This window comes from Schistocerca serialis, unplaced genomic scaffold, assembly GCF_023864345.2.
Source record: "Schistocerca serialis cubense isolate TAMUIC-IGC-003099 unplaced genomic scaffold, iqSchSeri2.2 HiC_scaffold_1362, whole genome shotgun sequence".
NCBI lineage: Eukaryota > Metazoa > Arthropoda > Insecta > Orthoptera > Acrididae > Schistocerca > Schistocerca serialis.
In genome coordinates, this window is record NW_026047583.1 from 31,597,026 (window position 1) to 31,615,011 (window position 17,986).

General features: G+C 46.3%; 1 protein-coding gene across 1 annotated transcript in view; it reads right to left on the reverse strand.

Annotated features, from left to right (window-relative positions):
- Positions 1-836: 836 nt before the first annotated feature.
- The window catches only part of LOC126440371 (skin secretory protein xP2-like), a 54,557-nt gene continuing 37,407 nt past the window's right edge, over positions 837-17,986 (reverse strand). The window contains exon 3 of the mRNA XM_050090659.1: positions 837-1,229. Within this exon, the coding sequence (XP_049946616.1) occupies positions 837-1,229 (393 nt within the window). The remainder of the gene's footprint in view (positions 1,230-17,986) is intronic.

The following is a 17,986-nucleotide window of genomic DNA, read 5'->3' on the forward strand; positions in this document are numbered from 1 at the left end:
GTAGAAGAAGGGATCAGTTGGCGGGACACGTTCTGAGGCCTCAAGGGATCACCAATTTAGTATTGGAGGGAAGCGTGGAGGGTAACAATTGTAGATGGAGATGAAGGGATAATACACTAAGCAGATTCAGAAGGATGTAGGTTCCAGTAGGTACTGAGAGAGGAAGAAGCTTGCACAGGGCAGAATAGCAGAGAGAACTGAATGAAACCAGTCTCTGGACTGAAAACCACGACGACGACAACAAAAACAACAACAGATGGAAAAGGCGACTGTGCAGGAAACGTTTCTCAGGAGTAAAATATAGAGACAATGGCAGAGTTAAAGAAAAATAAAGAAAAGATGTTAAATTTTATAACCACACATGACAGACGTGACGTAGCCTGTGACTTATTGGTGGAACGATTAGATGCTCGTCTGTGCCGTAACTCGAGCCAGTTACCGGTTTAAAGACAGTGTTCCACACAAGTCCTAGTGAGCGTCCTCGCCAACGGTGTCCGTATTGGGAACCCCAGCGTTTTACGTGGTGCAGGCTGGGCCAAATTCAGTTTGTTTACAACGATGTTGTGCCTTGCGGCAGTAGGAGTGCCGGCCGCGGTGGCCGAGCGGTTCTAGGCGCTTCAGTCCGGAACCGCGTTCTGCAGGTTCGAATCCTGCCTCGGGCATGGATGTGTGTGATGTCCCTATTTTAGTTAGGTTTAAGTAGTTCTAAGTTGGGAGTGATGACCTCAGATGTTAAGTCCCATAGTGCTCAGAGCCATTTGAGCCATCTGAGCAGTAGGAGTCCAGAGTTCCGCCTTGGAATTTTTCCAGTTGCGCTACTCGGCCTCAGCCCCGTACTAGCGCGGGACGCCACCGGACGCCGGCCTGTGAAGGCCTGCGCTCTCGGCACCGCCTCCTCCGCGGCCGCCCCCGGCGAGTCGCCCTCTCTTGGCTTGGCACTTGGCTCCACGGCTCGCCGTGTACTCGCACTCTGGGCATCCCTCACCTCCGTTCGGTGGTGAGGGTGCTGCCTGCGGCGACCACCGGTCTTTCCTCTCTGTTCTGTCACTCCAGCAGGTGAGGTCTGCGATCGCCTCGTGCCAGGTGGCCCGTTCCTTCCCTTCCTTTGCTGCGCCTCCGCACACCTCTGGTGCGCCTACCGCTCTGCCCGGCCCTTTTCTTTCCGTGGGCAGCCAGCGCGCCCACAGCGGCACCTTGCAGCCTTCCAGTAGCGCTGGTGGTGCTACTCGCTGTTCTTCCGCGCCTCAGGCTGTGCCCTCGTGGAAGTTCCGTCACAAAACCAGCCCCACCGCATCGCCACCTCCAGTGGTCAGTTTGATTTTCCCCTGCGCGACACTGCATCCTTCTATTTCCGTCGTTTCCTTGCCTTCAGATAGCCCAGTTAAAGGATTCTAATTGGCCGTTAGTTCATACACCCTGTACGGCTGTTACACGATTTTTCTTCAGAAATTTCAGCGTTTTCGTGGGTTACTATAATTCTTTTTTTTTTTAATGTGCGTTTAGTGTGTCGGTTATGTTCGGTACTTGTGGAATGGAATATTGTGTTGCAGTTACCACCAGTTTCTTAGTGGTATTTTCTCAAACAAATATTTGTAAATTGGCTGAATGTACTGTTGTTCCATTCAAGTCGTGGAGACTTGTTCTGATGGCTGACTTGTGCCTTCTACCAAACTGTAGCTCCATCCTGCCCCTAATGAGGAAGGGTTACGGTATATGCCAGGCGCGCTCCTTCAACACGGCCGCTACACTTAGTACGGCCCGTCTCCTGCTCCGAGTAATTCTGTAACCCGAGGACGATATTGTAGCACTTGGCATCCTCGTTGCTGTTGTTGGAAACGTCCGGTGATGTTGCAGTAAGCAACTACAGTGGTGATTAAGGAAAACTCGTAGGACTGTGAATGTGTTCGCAAATGTTGTGCGTATACTGCCAAGCTGGGGCACGAGCCGCACTGACGTGCGACACGCGTGTCGTAGTAAAGCGCGCTGCCGTCGCGCGCAGCAGTTCGCGTGTCCTCGCAGCCTGCGGGCGGAACGCCTGCCGCGTCTGCTGCCCGCCACACAGACGCAGTAGCGCCTCGCTGGAGCCGCACGTCCACAGCCCCACAGGACCACCACTGCCATCTTCCTGCTTATCGCCACTGCTGTTTCCGTGGAATTCGTCATTGTGAGCATCTTCTAGGTACCCTCAGAGATTGACATTTCAGTTTGTAATCGAGTACTGCGGACACTCGTCCCCAGTAACAGTATTGAGTCCTGTTCTTAGTTAACAAACGCACAGTTATTGTTGCTGCCTGTGCATTTCAGTTCTCGCCTGTCGCTCACCTCAGATACGGACAAAAAAATAAGTACACTGTGTGATATACTCTTTCTACGGCGTCAATCAATAAACTATTCTCCCAACCAATTTCAATAACGAGCGACAAACAATCACCGGCAGAGCGGTTCTAAGCGCTGCAGTCTGGAACCGCGCGACCGCTACGGACGCAGGTTCGAATCCTGCCTCGGGCATGGACGTGTGTGACATCCTTAGGTTAGTTAGGTTTAAGTAGTTCTAAGTTCTAGGGGACTGATGACCTCAGAAGTGAACTCCCATAGTGCTCAGAGTCATTTGCACCATTGGACAATCAATCAGTTTTCTTTAAAGATAATGATAAGGGAAAGGATTAATTCCTCCCAAACGCTTCACTTTAGATTTTGCATTTATTGTCACACCCTTCGGTGCAAACTACAGAACAAGCGACCGTAACAATCATTGAATATTTGCACTCGTAATTTTGCTATATAATTTAAGAATTACTTAATAAACAATACGAATCTAAGATTATTCCATTTTAACAAACATATTTTAAGACTATAAACGATAAATATCAACGGTTAATTAAGTCCCATAAACTTGAGCAAGGATCACGTTTTCAGTCTCTGAATGAAGTCTGTAGGTAACATCAGGGACAATCAGACGTACATTAAATGTTACACCATTAAGGACGAGCATTCATTAAGAATTATAACCACAGATTAAAGAAGATTCATTTAAAGGAATTAACATCAATAGCAAATAAATAAGTCACGTCCCAGCAAATGTATCAAAACCAAATCTTTCACTTCTGTAACAATGTTGGATCGTGGAATACGCCGGATTACCGACACAGAAGGCTAAATCTTACCAAACAGCAATTTCTCCAAAACTAGAACTATCTTAATAGTGTACAATACTTAAGTTATCCAGAACTACTCTAATTCGCCTTTCTTGGGCATAACGGTGGAGTACATAATTAACCTCTTATATCATTCTCCCGGAACATTGAGCGACAATAGACACTTGGGCAACTCTTACCCCAGCGTGGCTCGGGAAAGAGGATGGCTCCACCAGGAGGAGGAAACATTTACCCGAACTGGAAAGGGAACTCGTCTAAACGAGCCACTAGGTTGAACGAAGACCAGTTCGCGATTTTTCATCATTAACCAATGCTTGCTGGCCAGCGGACCAAAATTACAGAGGCAAAGGTAGCTTTATTCGTGCTCACCAGAATTGATAACTTCTGCAAATAAGATTCCAGCAGAAGTACCGCCGTAGTATCAATACGGGACTTCGGAGCTGAGGAGAGCAGGTCAACAACGGTCTCTCCCAATAGGCCCAACATTTCAGACAGACCGAGCAACCGACGTCAGTCATAGCTAGGCGGATCACCAAATAGAAACTCTAGCACTACCTTACATATAGTTAAATACAGCACTTAAATGCCACGGGGACTAAACTCTTTAACACGAGAATATATGCACAACAACGACTGCCTACGTAGTAAAACACAACAGATATTAGCGAACATTAACATAATCTTGCGTTTCAGACATCCATAAAAAACTGAAAACTACCTTGAGCAGTTAAACAGAGAACCGACTCGTGGCGATAACATATTAGACCTTCTGGTGACAAACAGACCCGAACTATTTGAAAAAGTTAACGCAGAACAGGGAATCAGCGATCATAAAGTGGTTACGGCATCGATGATTTCAGCCGTAAATAGGAATATTAAAAAGGGTAGGAAGATTTTTCTGTTTAGAAAAAGTGACAAAAAGCAGATTTCAGAGTACCTGTTGGCTCAACACAAAAGTTTTGTCTCAAGTACAGATAGTGTTGAGGATCAGTGGACAAAGTTCAAAACCGTCGTACATTATGCGTTAGATGAGTATGTGCCAAGCAAGATCGTAAGAGATGGAAAAGAGCCACCGTGGTACAACAACCGAGTTAGAAAACTGCTGCGGAAGCAATGGGAACTTCACAGCAAACATAAACATAGCCAAAGCCTTGCAGACAAACAAAAATTACGCGAAGCGACAGGCGTTCAATGAATTCTAATGTAAAGTTCTATGTACTGACTTGGCAGAAAATCGTAAGAAATTTTGGTCTTATGTCAAAGCGGTAGGTGGATCAAAACAAAATGTCCAGACACTCTGTTTCAGTACCATTTTGGTCACAGAGGATGACAGACTAAAGGCCGAAATACTAAATGTCTTTTTCCAAAGCTGTTTCACAGCTGAAGACTGCACTGTAGTTCCTTCTCTAGATTATGGCACAGATGACAAAATGGTAGATATCGAAATAGATGGCAGGGGGACAGAGAAACAAAATCGCTCAAAAGAGGAAAGCCCGCTGGACCTGATGGGATACCAGTTCGATTTTACACAGAGTACGCGAAGGAACTTGCCCCCCTTTCTTGCAGCGGTGTAGCGTAGGTCTCTAGAAGAGCGTAGCGTTCCAAAGGATTGGAAAAGGGCACAGGTCATCCCCGTTTTCAAGAAGGGACATCGAACAGATGTGCAGAACTATAGACCTATATCTCTAACGTCGATCAGTTGTAGAATTTTGGAACACGTATTATGTTCGAGTATAATGACTTTTCTGGAGACTAGAAATCTACTCTGTAGGAATCAGCATGGGTTTCGAAAAAAACGGTCATGTGAAACCCAGCTCGCGCTATTCGTCCACGAGACTCAGAGGGCCATAGACACGGGCTCACAGGTAGATGCCGTGTTCCTTGACTTCCGCAAGGCGTTCGATACAGTTCCCCACAGTCGTTTAACGAACAAAGTGAGAACATATGGACTATCAGACCAATTGTGTGATTGGACTGAAGAGTTCTTAGATAACATAACGCAGCATGTCATTCTCAATGAAGAAAAGTCTTCCGAAGTAAGAGTGATTTCAGGTGTGCCGCAGGGGAGTGTCATAGGACCGTTGCTATTCACTATATACATAAATGACCTGGTGGATGACATCGGCAGTTCACTGAGGCTTTTTGCAGATGATGCTGTGGTGTATCGAGAGGTTGTAACAGTGGAAAATTGTATTGAAATACAGGAGGATCTGCAGCGAATTGACGCATAATGCAGGGAATGGCAATTGAATCTCAATGTAGACAAGTGTAATGTGCTGCGAATACACAGAAAGATAGATCCTTTATCATTTAGCTACAAAATAGCAGGTCAGCAACTGGAAGCAGTTAATACCATAAATTATCTGGGAGTACGCATTAGGAGTGATTTAAAATGGAATGATCATATAATGTTGATCGTCGGTAAAGCAGATGCCAGACTGAGATTCATTGGAAGAATCCTAAGGAAATGCAATCCGAAAACAAAGGAAGTAGGATACAGTACGCTTGTTCGCCCACTGCTTGAATACTGCTCAGCAGTGTGGGATCCGTACCAGATAGGGTTGATAGAAGTCATAGAGAAGATCCAACGGAGAGCAGCGCGCTTCGTTACAGGATCATTTAGTAATCGCGAAAGCGTTACGGAGATGATAGATAAACTCCAGTGGAAGACTCTGCAGGAGAGACGCTCAGTAGCTCGATACGGGCTTTTCTTAAAGTTTCGAGAACATACCTTCACCGAAGAGTCAAGCAGTATATTGCTCCCTCCTACGTATATCTCGCGAAGAGACCATGAGGATAAAATCAGAGAGATTAGAGCCCACACAGAGGCATACCGACAATCCTCCTTTCCACGAACAATACGAGACTGGAATAGAAGGGAGAACCGATAGAGGTACTGAAGGTACCCTCCGCCACACACCGTCAGGTGGCTTGCGGAGTATGGATGTAGATGTAGATGTAAAATTAATTGGCTACAGTCCACTCGATCTCTCCACCAGACAGTACACGGTTATTTAACATTTTACAGCGTGCTTATCCAAACAGTGACCTACGCCGTCCATGGGAAAACAACGGCTTGCAGAAGTTCCACAGCAAAAAAAAAAAAATTCTTTTTTTTTGTTTCTTTACGATGCGAGCCGTAAGTCAGCATGCCGTTCAAATGGACGATGATGCAAGGGGGCAGTAACACACACGCAAGACAATTTCCGATCAGCAACTCAAAGCAGAGAAACGTTGCCAGACAGTTATTAATGGCTCCTACAACACCGGGAGATTGGCCCGCCAGACGACGACCGTTGCACTAACTAGATGAAAAATCTTACTTTCAGTGACGACACCACCCTCTGGACGTCACTGCCAGCCACAGACGGACTTCATAGCTTCCCCAGCCCATGAACGGAAACCAAACGTAGCCCACGGCCTCTTGTGTCCTCACGCCCCTGGTTTTGGGCCCGTCCAGACTTAGGACAGAGGGACCGAGCGCCCTGCTGCAGAACGGTCGTCCAGGGCCAAACACTCGTGTCTGCTGCCTCGTCGGCCCTCGTCACGGCACACAGCGCCTCCTCCGAGCGGGAGCGCTAGCAGGGCACTCGGGGGCGCTCCGGAACGCCCTCTAGGAAAGCGCGGAAACTCCAAACAGGAGTAAACCAAGAGGAAAACAGGAACCGTGGCAAACGACACGGTTCACTCTGTGTTTATGAGGATTATGTCTCCACACATTCGAAAACTCTAAATTGCGTCTTTTGCAAAGAAAAGACTGAATACGACGAGGAGGAGGAGGAGGAGATTAGTGCTTAACGTCCCGTCGACAACGAGGTCATTAGAGACCGAGCGCAAGCTCGGGTGAGGGAAGGATGGGGAAGGAAATCGGCCGTGCCCTTTCAAAGGAACCATCCCGGCATTTGCCTGAAGCGATTTTAGGGAAATCGCGGAAAACCTAAATCAGGATGGCCAGAGACGGGACCGTCGTCCTCCCGAATGCGAGTCCAGTGTGCTAACCACTGCGCCACCTCGCTCGGTGACTGAATACGACTTTTGTGGTTTAAACAAAGAGTGAAACGTTTGCAGTCGATGGGATATCCAAGTGAAGTGTAGAATTATGTCCTGTAGTGCGCAAATGTGGAACGACAGAGAACTGCAGAGATCGTTAGTGTAGTTTGGACGCATCGTGGACTGCTTACAGAACGTGTTTAAAAACTTCTAAATGCAACTACGAATTTTAGAATTAACTTTAAACGAATTTATCGGTTACGGAATGGCAGTTGTCCAACAAATAGTGTGCATTGCTCATAGATTGTCTTTTCTTTGCGTTTTTTTTCAGGAGGGCTAAATTTCAAATCCTTGATATATGTCCGTAAATAATCCTATCTCCATTGTTCAAAGGATTACAAGGTTGTTTTTGATATTGTTCTTCATTAACTCAACAATCTGTTGCAGGATCAGCACATGGAGAAACTAATAAGTCGGACATCATTCCTTATGAGCCTTGACCACTGGCTGAGATTCTTACTGTTTCTCGTGGATGCATAAGACACGGACGTAAATCGTCACTTTGATCAATACAGTTTTTCGCATAGCGAAACGGTATTCCATATATTATATGATGTGTTACTTATTTTTCAGGATACCCACGACACCATGCCAGCCACTCTTACTTCGTCATACTCATGACAGAGGCGATCAGATAAACTGTCTTCTTCTACGAGTCTCGTTTCCGTTTTCTGCTACAGTCGTTCGTTCGTCTTCGTGTTACACTATAGCTGTGCGCAGTCCAATCAGAAGTATTCGGTCAGCTATTAGTGCACGGTAATATCGGGTGTGTCCACCACCTGTGAGGTGTCTGACTGTTCTTGGAGGGATGAGAGATCATTCCACCTCAGGCTCCGAAACCAGAAAAGGCAGTGATGTTGGACGCTGACGTCTGGACCAAGATCGACGTTCTGACTCGTCCCACAGATGTCACATTTGGATCAGGTCGGGACTGTGAGCTGGCCAGTGTTGTGGTCCACAGACCGCTGCTTCACACCTGCTGCTTTATGGCAGGCTGCATTGTCACGCTGATACTGTGAGTAGGCTGTTTAGGTTTTTATGTTGGTAACGCCATGTAGCGCTCTATACACCATGTAGCGCTCTACATGAAAATCACTGACTGTGCTGTGTGCAGTCTTTGGAAGGTTTGCATTGTTGGAATTTGCCATTGTAGTGTTGGGCAGTTGGATGTTAACAGCGCATAGCGTTGCGAAATGGCGGAGTTTTGAGAGCGGATGATCTGGACGTGTGTCCATCAGAGACAGTAAATTTCTAAGACTGGATGCCATAAACTGCTATATATATTATCACTTTTGAACACTATTAAGGTAAATACATTGTTTGTTCTCTATCAAAATCTTTCATTTGCTAACTATGCCTATCAGTAGTTAGTGCCTTCAGTAGTTGGAATCTTTTATTTAGCTGGCAGTATTGGCGCTCGCTGTATTGCAGTAGTTTGAGTAACGAAGATTTTTGTGAGGTAAGTGATTCGTGAAAGGTATAGGTTAATGTTAGTCAGGGCCATTCTTTTGTAGGGATTATTGAAAGTCAGATTGCGTTGCGTTAAAAATATTGTGTGTCAGTTTAGTGTTGATCAGAATAGGTAAAGAGCGAAATGTCTGAGTACGTTCAGTTCTGCTCAGCTGTTTGAAAATCAAATAATGTAAGGGGCTTATCAGCACAGTAATTCATAAATTTTTCTAAGGGGACGTTTCAATACAATCGATCATCGTCTTCGAAATGTTCCTCTACTGTAGGCAGTACACTGTGCTGTGTAATAAGCTCGCATCCTTCCGTATTCAGCGTCTTCCCGGGAGCGTAAGGGGACCGCTGAAGACTCCTCGTCACCATAGGAATACATCCTCCACACTCCTCTGTTGGCACTACACGTGATGGCATTCGTTAAACCCAAGGCCCCCCCCCCCCCCCCCCCCCATTGGGTTGTCACAGGGTACAGCGTGATTCATGATTCCAAATCAATCGTCTGCAGTCGCCCACTGTCCAGTTGCGTTGCTCTTTACATCAAAGTAAAGCGTCTCTTATCACTGTTGCAGAAAGGAACTGATCGCCCGTGGTATCCCTTTCTTTATTACTCCCTACGCACTGTCACTGTGTAGTTGGACTGCCGGTAGTAATTTGGAGCTCACGGATGATTCCATCCGCTGATTTCATGCGATTTTTTACGACAACCTTCGGAAATGAACGACAGTCCTTGTCCATCGGTACAAGAGGTCTCCCTTGTCTTCGTTTAGCTGCGGTTGTTCCTTCTCGTTTCCATATCACAATCAATCGCGAACAGTCGACGTGAGCAGCTTTACAACGACTGCAAAATCCGGGATGGATATCAGACTCAGGTGGTATCCGATGACTGGTCCACGCTCGAACTCACTGATGTCTCCTGTCAAACCCTTTTTTTTCTTTTTTTGTGGCATGTTGTGTCCAAAGAGCGAATGACTTTGGCTATCTTTTCTTCTGCGGTGGCAAGTTGCGAGTAATAGTTTGCTTTATTCTATATTCGTTTGCAAAGGGACTTGGGTAATCTGTGGGTCCTGAGTCCTTTGAGGGTGTTGGTTAGGTAGTCGTACGAGTGATTGACAACTATTTACATGTTGTTTGTTGTTGTGGTCTTCAGTCCAAAGACTGGTTTGATGCAGCTCTCCATGCTACCCTATCCTGTGCAAGCTTCTTCATCTTCCAGTAAGTACTGTAACCTTCATCCTTCTGAATCTGCTTAGTGTATTCATCTCTTGGTCTCCCTCTACGATTTTTACCACCAAAGCTGCCCTCCAATACTAAATTGTTGATCCTTTGATGCCTCAGAACATGTCCTACTAACCGATAACTTCTTATAGTCAATTTGAGCCACAAATTTCTTTTCTCCCCAATTCTCTTCAATTCCTCCTTATTAGTTATGTGATCTACCCATCTAATCTTCAGCATTCTTCTGTAGCAACACGTTTCGAAAGCTTCTATTCTCTTCTTGTCCAAACTATTTATCGTCCATGTTTCACTTCCATACATGGCTACACTCCATACAAATACTTTCAGAAACGACTTCCTGACACTTAAGTCTATACTCGATGTTAACAAATTTCCCTTCTTCAGAAACGCTTTCCTTGCCATAGTCAGTCTACATTTTATATCCTGTCTACTTCGACCATCATCAGTTACTTTGCTCCCCAAATAGCAAAACTCATTTATTACTTTAAGTGCCTCATTTCCTAATCATCAGCCGACTTAATTCGACTACATTCTATTATCCTCGTTTTTCTTTTGTTGACGTTCATCTTATACCCTCCTTTCAAGACACTGCCCATTCCATTCAACTGCTCTTCAAGTCCTGTGCTGTCTCTGACAGAATTACAATTAGCCCTGCCACCTTCAGAATTTGAAAGAGGGTATTCCAGTCAACATTGTCAAAAGCTTTCTCTAAGTCTACAAATGCGAGATACGTAGGTTTGCCTTTCCTTAATCTTTCTTCTAAGATAAGTCGTAGGGTCATTATTGACTCATGTGTTCCAATATTTCTACGGAATCCAAACTGATCTTCCCCGAGGTCGGCTTCTACCAGTTTTTCCATTCGTCTGTAAAGAATTCATGTAATCTATAGCCGTGACTTATTAAACTGATAGTTCGGTAATTTTCTCATCTGTCAACGCCTGGTTTCTTTCGGATTGGAATTATTATATTCTTCTTCAAGTCTGCGGGTATTTCGCCTGTCTCATACATCCTGCTCACCAGATGGTAGAGTTTTGTCAGGAGTGGCTCTCCCAAGGCTGTCAGTAGTTCTAATGGAATGTTGTCTACTCCGGGGGCCTTGTATTGTCTTAGGTCTTTCAGTGCTCTGTCAAAACCTTCACGTAGTATCATCCATTTCCATAATGTTGTCCTCTAGTACTTCGCCATTGTATAGACCCTCTATATACTCCTTCCACATTTCTACTTTCCCCTCTTTGCTTAGAACTGGGTTTCCATTTGAGCTCTTGATATTCATACAAGCGGTACTCTTTTCTCCAAATGTTTTATTTTCCTGTAGCCAGTATCTATCTTACCCATAGTGAATTATGCCTCTATATCCTTACTTTTGTCCTCTAGCCATCCCTGTTAGCCATTTTGCACTTCCTGTCAATCTCATTTTTGAGGCGTTTGTATTCCTTTTTGCCTGCTTCATTTACTGCATTTTTATATTTCCTCCTTTCAGCAATTACATTCAATATTTCTTTTGTTACCCAAGGATTTCTATTAGCCCTCGTCTTTTTACCTTCTTGATCCTCTGCTGCATTCACTATTTCATCCCTCAAAGCTACCCATTCTTCTTCTACTGTATTTTTTTCCCCCATTACCGTCAATTGTTCCCTTATGCTCTCCCTGAAACTCTGTACAGCCTCTGGTTCTGTCAGTTTATCCAGGCCTCATCTCCTTAGATTACCACCTTTTTGAATTTTCTTCAGTTTTAATCTACAGTTCATAACCAATAGACTGTGGTCAGAGTCCACATCTGCCCCTGGATATGTCTTACAATTTAAAACGTGGTTTCTAAATCTCTGTCTTACCATTATATAATCTATCTGATACCTTTTGGTATATCCAGGCTTCTTCCACGTATACAACCTTCTTTCATGATTCTTGAACCAAGTGTTAGCTATGATTCAGTTATGCTCTGTGCAAAATTTTACCAGGCGACTTCCTCTTTCATATCTTACCCCCATTCCATATTCACCTACTATGTTTCCTTCTCTTCCTTTTCCTACTATCGAATTCCAGTCACCCATGACTACTAAATTTTCGTCTCCCTTCACTACCTGAATAATTTCTTTTATCTCATCATACATTTCATCAATTTCTTCATCATCTGCAGAGCTAGTTGGCATATAAACTTGTACTACTGTAGTGGGCGTGGGCTTCGTGTCTATTGGTCACAATAGTGCGTTCACTATGCTGTTTGTAGTAGCTTACCCGCACTCCTAGTTTTTTATTCATTATTAAACCTACTCCAGCATTACCTCTATTTTATTTTGTATTTATAACCCTGTATTTACCTGTCCAGAAGTCTTGTTCCTCCTGCCACTGAACTTCACAAATTCCCACTATATCTAACTTTAACCTATCCATTTCCCTTTTTAAATTTTCTAACCTACCTGCCCGATTAAGGGATTGACATTCAACTCTCCGATCCGTAGAACGCCAATTTTCTTTCTCGTGATAATATGTAAGATAAAATGTAAGATACCGAATAACTGAACATTGCTTCATCTTCGATAGTGCTGTGGGGGTGCAATAATGGCTCGAGGCACCTTGTATTTGTGCGAGTATCGTGATAGGGCCTGGCCTACATTGGCAAGTAGGGGGACATTTCCCAGATACTCGTCTAATTTGTGAAAAAGACGAGTAGCCTGCTCTTTTATCTTCTCAGCACGTGTTTTCCTCCAGTCAGCTCGTGTATTTTTCTCGTCCTGGCCCACCTTGGGATGCCTAGGCTCCACTTCAATCACCTGTTTCGTAGCAGTTGCAAACTGCGTGTTTTGTAGTGGTTGCAAACTGCGTATATTAGAATCACGTATTGTTCCCCAAGACGTCGAGCCGTACAGCAGGGAGGGTTGTATCGTTGCTCTATAAAGTTTTAATTTCTTTGATGTGTTAAGATTCCTACTCGTGAAAAACGGCGTGAGTGCCCGGATCACCTTCATAGTATTCAGTTTTCTGTCTTATATGTGTGGGGTAAAAGCCATTCCTTTATCCAGTATCACTCCCAGGTATTTCGTCGTCGTAGTCCAGGGTATTGGTTGTCCACTGATGGCAAATCGCACTCTCAGTTCCGGCCGTTTCTTCGTAAACAGTAATGCTGCAGTTTTCGTAGGGCTTAGGGTGATTTAATGCTCTTTGCCCACTGTTCGTTGACGGTAAGTTGTCGCTGAATCTGTTGACAGGTTGTTCGATTTTCCTTCCAGACGTTAGGAAGGCCGTGTCATCGTCATACAGAATGGCGGTGGCGTGTTGAGCGGTGGTAATGTCGCTAAGATACAAATTAAACAGTTATCGCGATATCACCGCTCCCTGCGGGATACCGGCTGAGACAGTTTTCTGTGATGACTTCTTCCCATCTATTTGTACAAACAGACGCCTGCCCTGCAGGAAGCTATGATTCAGCTTGATGTAACAGTCAGGCAGACGGGTTTGATCGACTAGTTTGCATGTAAGCTTGTCATGCCACACCGGGTCGTATTCCTTTTCGATATTTAGGAAAACTCTAGCCGTGGACTTTCATCTTTTGAGGTTGAGTTGTATGGATTCTGTGATCATAAGCAGCTGAAGCTCCGCCGATAACTGTGGCTGGAAGCCAACTGTTCGTGGGTGGTGATGTTACTTTCATCCAGGTAGTCTTTGAGGCGGTGTAGCAGCACCCGTTCCAATGTGAGCATCAGACTAATCGGGCGGTAGCTGTCTGGCAACGTTTGATTTTTTCCTCTTTTGTGAATAGGGATCGTCTTCACCGTCTTCCAGTCTGCAGGGAAGTAGCCGTTGAGTAAGCAGCCGTTGATAATTCGAATTAAGAGAACGACAGCCTTTACAGGAAAATGCTTAAGATCGGCGTTTGTCACAGAGGCGCCGAGTTGTTCGTCTTCCTAATCTTCCTAATCAGTTTTCTAACTTCGGGCGATTGCTAAGAACAGGCCTCTGTTGTGTGGGGAGTTGGCGGAAGTCGTCGATTCGCTGCGGATACGGTCCTCTTCCCTTGCATCCTCTGCATCCGGTGGGGGCGGAGCTGTCGGTGGTGTTTGTATACGTGGGAATACAATTCAGCTTTGTCAATCGAGTCGTATATAAGGCCAACGGGGCCGCGTATTGCTGTCTTTGGTGGTCTCGGTGGTGTAGTGCCCTGACAAGTTGCCACTCTTCCTTAGTCTGGAGGAACATTTCGTCCACCTTTCTTTCCCATAGGTCTTGCCGCCATTCTTCAGCACGGCGGCGTAGCTCCCGGCACAAAAGATGCATCCGCCGTCTATCTTCTGGATATCTGTGTCGCTGCCATAGTTTTCTGTGATTATTCCGGCGATGCTTGATGCTTGATTTCGTCGAGGCGAGGAGGGAATGTTTCAAATTGATCCTCGTGACGAAAGATATCAGTTGCTGTACGCCTTGTTGCCCGTTGGATTTTAGCTGTCAAAGCAGCCACAGCGATGTCAGTTGCCGGATTTGTAGAGACTGTTTGGGTCGGTCGGACGTTATTGTTAAAATATGTCGCAAAGACATCCCAGTTAACAGTGGTGGAGCTTGGAAGAAGTATTGGGAGGGCACCACCCTCGAGAAGTCCGAGAAGTGATAGATATGAGATGACAGGTGCTGGGTGATCTTGAGCTGTAGATTTGCTGCGATATTTTTTAAAATCGCTATATCGAGAATGTTAGCCCCTGGACGGCGAACTCTGGGATGCACGTCGGCTCCCGTGGCCCATAGATGGTGACTTGAAAGTCGTTCTCTATGTCATACAGTGGCTGTCCCTTTCGGTTGGTCCTTCTTGAATGCCAAGCCCCACGTTTGGAGTTAAGGTCTCCTCCCAGCAAGACCTTACTGAATCTGTCGAAGACAACATGAATATCTCTGGCCACAAACTGTTTCTTGGGACAAAGATGCCCTGCCACCAGAGTAATGTTTCCTATTGCCGTGAAGACTGTAACAGCTGTGGCTTCCAGTGAGTCCAGGGGCGGTAGTTCCTCCTGATGATGTCGTATGGTGTTTTTGACGAAGAGTGCAGTTCCGCCACCTCATTGTCCAACCGGTCCGTTCTATAACCGTGCATGTTGCGTAATTTGAAACTAGCAATCTCCGTCAGGTGCGTTTCCGAGATCAGAACTATGTCCAACCTGTGCCGGCTAACAAATTCGTTCAGTTTGTTTACGTCTTGCTACAATGACATTCCAAATTCAGAGCCGGAAGTGTCTCGTTCTGCGGCCGTTATCCATTCCTTCCACCAGTGTGAGGATTCCTGCCAGTTTTTGTTGAAGTTGTACGGCTGGCATGAAGGTGCCTGGGGTGCCTGTAGTGGAAGCAGATGTTGCAGCTTGGTCTCTCCTAGGCGGCAGTGTGTCTGCATAGGATCGTGAAATCCGTCGTCTCTGTAGGACAGCTGATATTTGGGGCTGTCCGGATGGCTGTTGTTCTGGTGCCTGACAGCCCATCTCCCTGGTCGTCGCTGCCATTGTTGATTGTTGAATGATCTTCACCGTCGGTTTCTTGGTCCGCTCTTGCTGTCCGCAGATGTGCCTGGTATTTTTCGTAGCCGCGCCATGAGGCTCATTGGTCTTTGTGACAGTTACCACATTTTGCTTTGAAGGCGGACTGCCGGCCTTGGTTCGATGGTCTCCAGTGAACTTCACGCAGCAGCGTGGCATCCGGCAATAATTTGCCGTACGCCCAAAGTGTTGACAGTTTTTGCACTGTGTCGGCCCATCCTTGGACCGATAATCTTTAATGCGCACCCTCGTGCAGAGAAGGTAATGGATGTCGTATATTTTACGGGTGTCTTTTGCCTTAGAAAGGCTGATACAGTAGGTGGGCAGCCTAACTAAGTCACCAGTGACTTGATCTCCCTCTCTCCTTTTGTACTGATGTACCATGGCGTGGGAGAATCATTTTTCACTTAATGATTCCTGGAGTTCTGTGACATTTGCGGGCACTCAATTGATCACCAACTTAAGTTCCATTCCCTCCGGTGGTTGGTGTGCGAAATGTGGCAAGTCGCAGGTCTCAAAAAATTTGCGAGCCTTTCTTTGTTTGATCCTCAGAGGACTCGAAATGATATTTAATCCAGTCCTTCTGGATGATGGCCTTCAGGGTTCCGGAGAGTTGTTGTTGTAGAGCATTATTCAATGCCACATACTGGCCATTATAATAAATCGTCACTGGTGGAACACGTTTTTGTTTTGCTTCGCCAGACGCAGCATCGACTTGTTGTTCCGACGTTCCTAGTTCGGGGTTCGTGCCTGGGTGGAGTCGCCCTCGTTGTCATCTTCGGGAGTTACAGGTGTGAACCGACTGGTAGTCTCAGTGGTCTCAGCTCGTGATTTCTGAGGCTTCACGTCTTCTTCCGAGTTCCTCCGATAGTCCCGTTTGTGTCGCACTAGGATTAAATGATCCGTTTCTGCGACGCTGTTGTCTCTTTCCAGTGGTTCTCGGTCCATCAATTCGATGTTCTCGTCGAATTCCAGAGGTATTGTCCTATCCTGTTCCACGTCAGGTTAGTCGTGGAGGACGCTACCCTGTGGAGGGTTCGAGTTTTCTTCGTCCGTGAAGGTTTCAATTTTTGCGCGGCGCCAGTCTTTGTCGCATCCCTCCAGTGTCCATCTGCCGGTGCCGAAGTCGTCGTAAGTGGAGTAACCGATGGACAGACCCCCCCGACCGGCGACCGGCCCCCTGCTGCTCGCGTTGCCATCGCGCTCCAGGCTACGCCCGCTCAGTACTCCGCAGTACTCCGCGGGTCCACGTATTGCGACATCTAGTGGTCAGTCTCGTATCACAGAGGGCTCTGTGGACACTTCTGATCAGATAGCGGGCGCCACACCGTACGATCGAAGCTCGTGGCGCGGTGATTAGACTCCTGCATCCAGTACAGCTGAGTACTGGACTTAAGCTGAACCTACGCGTAATTTTATTCCCGAGGAGGACAGTCACACCATATTTGATACGATTCTACAACGTGTAGATGCTCTTATAGCAACGCGTTATGGATTCTGTAAATATTGATTCCACTATTAGTGTGTACAGATGATCCTTCCTTTTTGTGACTCTAAATGAAGCTAAGACTATACTTCATTCGTTGCTGACGCTCCCTGTACGGTCTCATCTTGCTGCCGCACTTATTACCAGCATCGGGAACTGTATAGGCGCTCGAAATTTAAATCCAATGCAGTGGGGAAAAACAAATACAGTGCTGGCCATTAAAATTGCTACACCACGAAGATGACGTGCTACAGACGTGAAATTTAACCGACGGGAAGAAGATGCTGTCATATGCAAATGATTAGCTTCTCAGAGCATTCACACAAGGTTGGCGCCGGTGGCGACACCTACAACGTGCTGACATGAGGGAAGTTTCCAACCGATTTGTCGTAAACAAACAGCAGTTGACCAGCGCTGCCTGGGGAAACGTTGTTGTGATGCCTCGTGTAAGGAGGAGAAATGCGTACATCGCTTTTCCGACTTTGATAAAGGTCGGATTGTAGCCTATCGCGATTGTGGTTTATCGTATCGCGACATTGCTGCTCGCATTTGTCGAGATCCAATGACTGTTAGAAGAATATGGAATCGGTGGGTTCAGGAGGGTAATACGGAACGCAGTGCTAAATCCCAACGGCCTCGTATCACTAGCAGTCGAGATGACAGGCATCTTATCCGCATGGTTGTAACGGATCGTGCAGCCACGTCTCGATCCCTGAGTCAACAGATGGGGACGTTTGCAAAACAACAACCGTCTGCACGAACAGTTCGACGACGTTTCCAGTAGCATGGACTATCAGCTCGGAGGCCATGGCTGCGGTTACCCTTGACGCTGCATCACAGACAGGAGCGCCTGCGATGGTGTACCCAACGACGAACCTGGGTGGACTAATGGCAAAACGTCATTTTTTCGGATGAATCCAGGTTCTGTTTACAGCATCATGATAGTCGCATCCGTGTTTGGCGGCATCGCGGTGAACGCACATTGCCGGCCGGAGTGGCCAAGCAGTTCTAGGCGCTACAGTCTGGAACCGCGCGACCGCTACGGTCGCAGGTTCGAATCCTGCCTCGAGCATGGATGTGTGTGA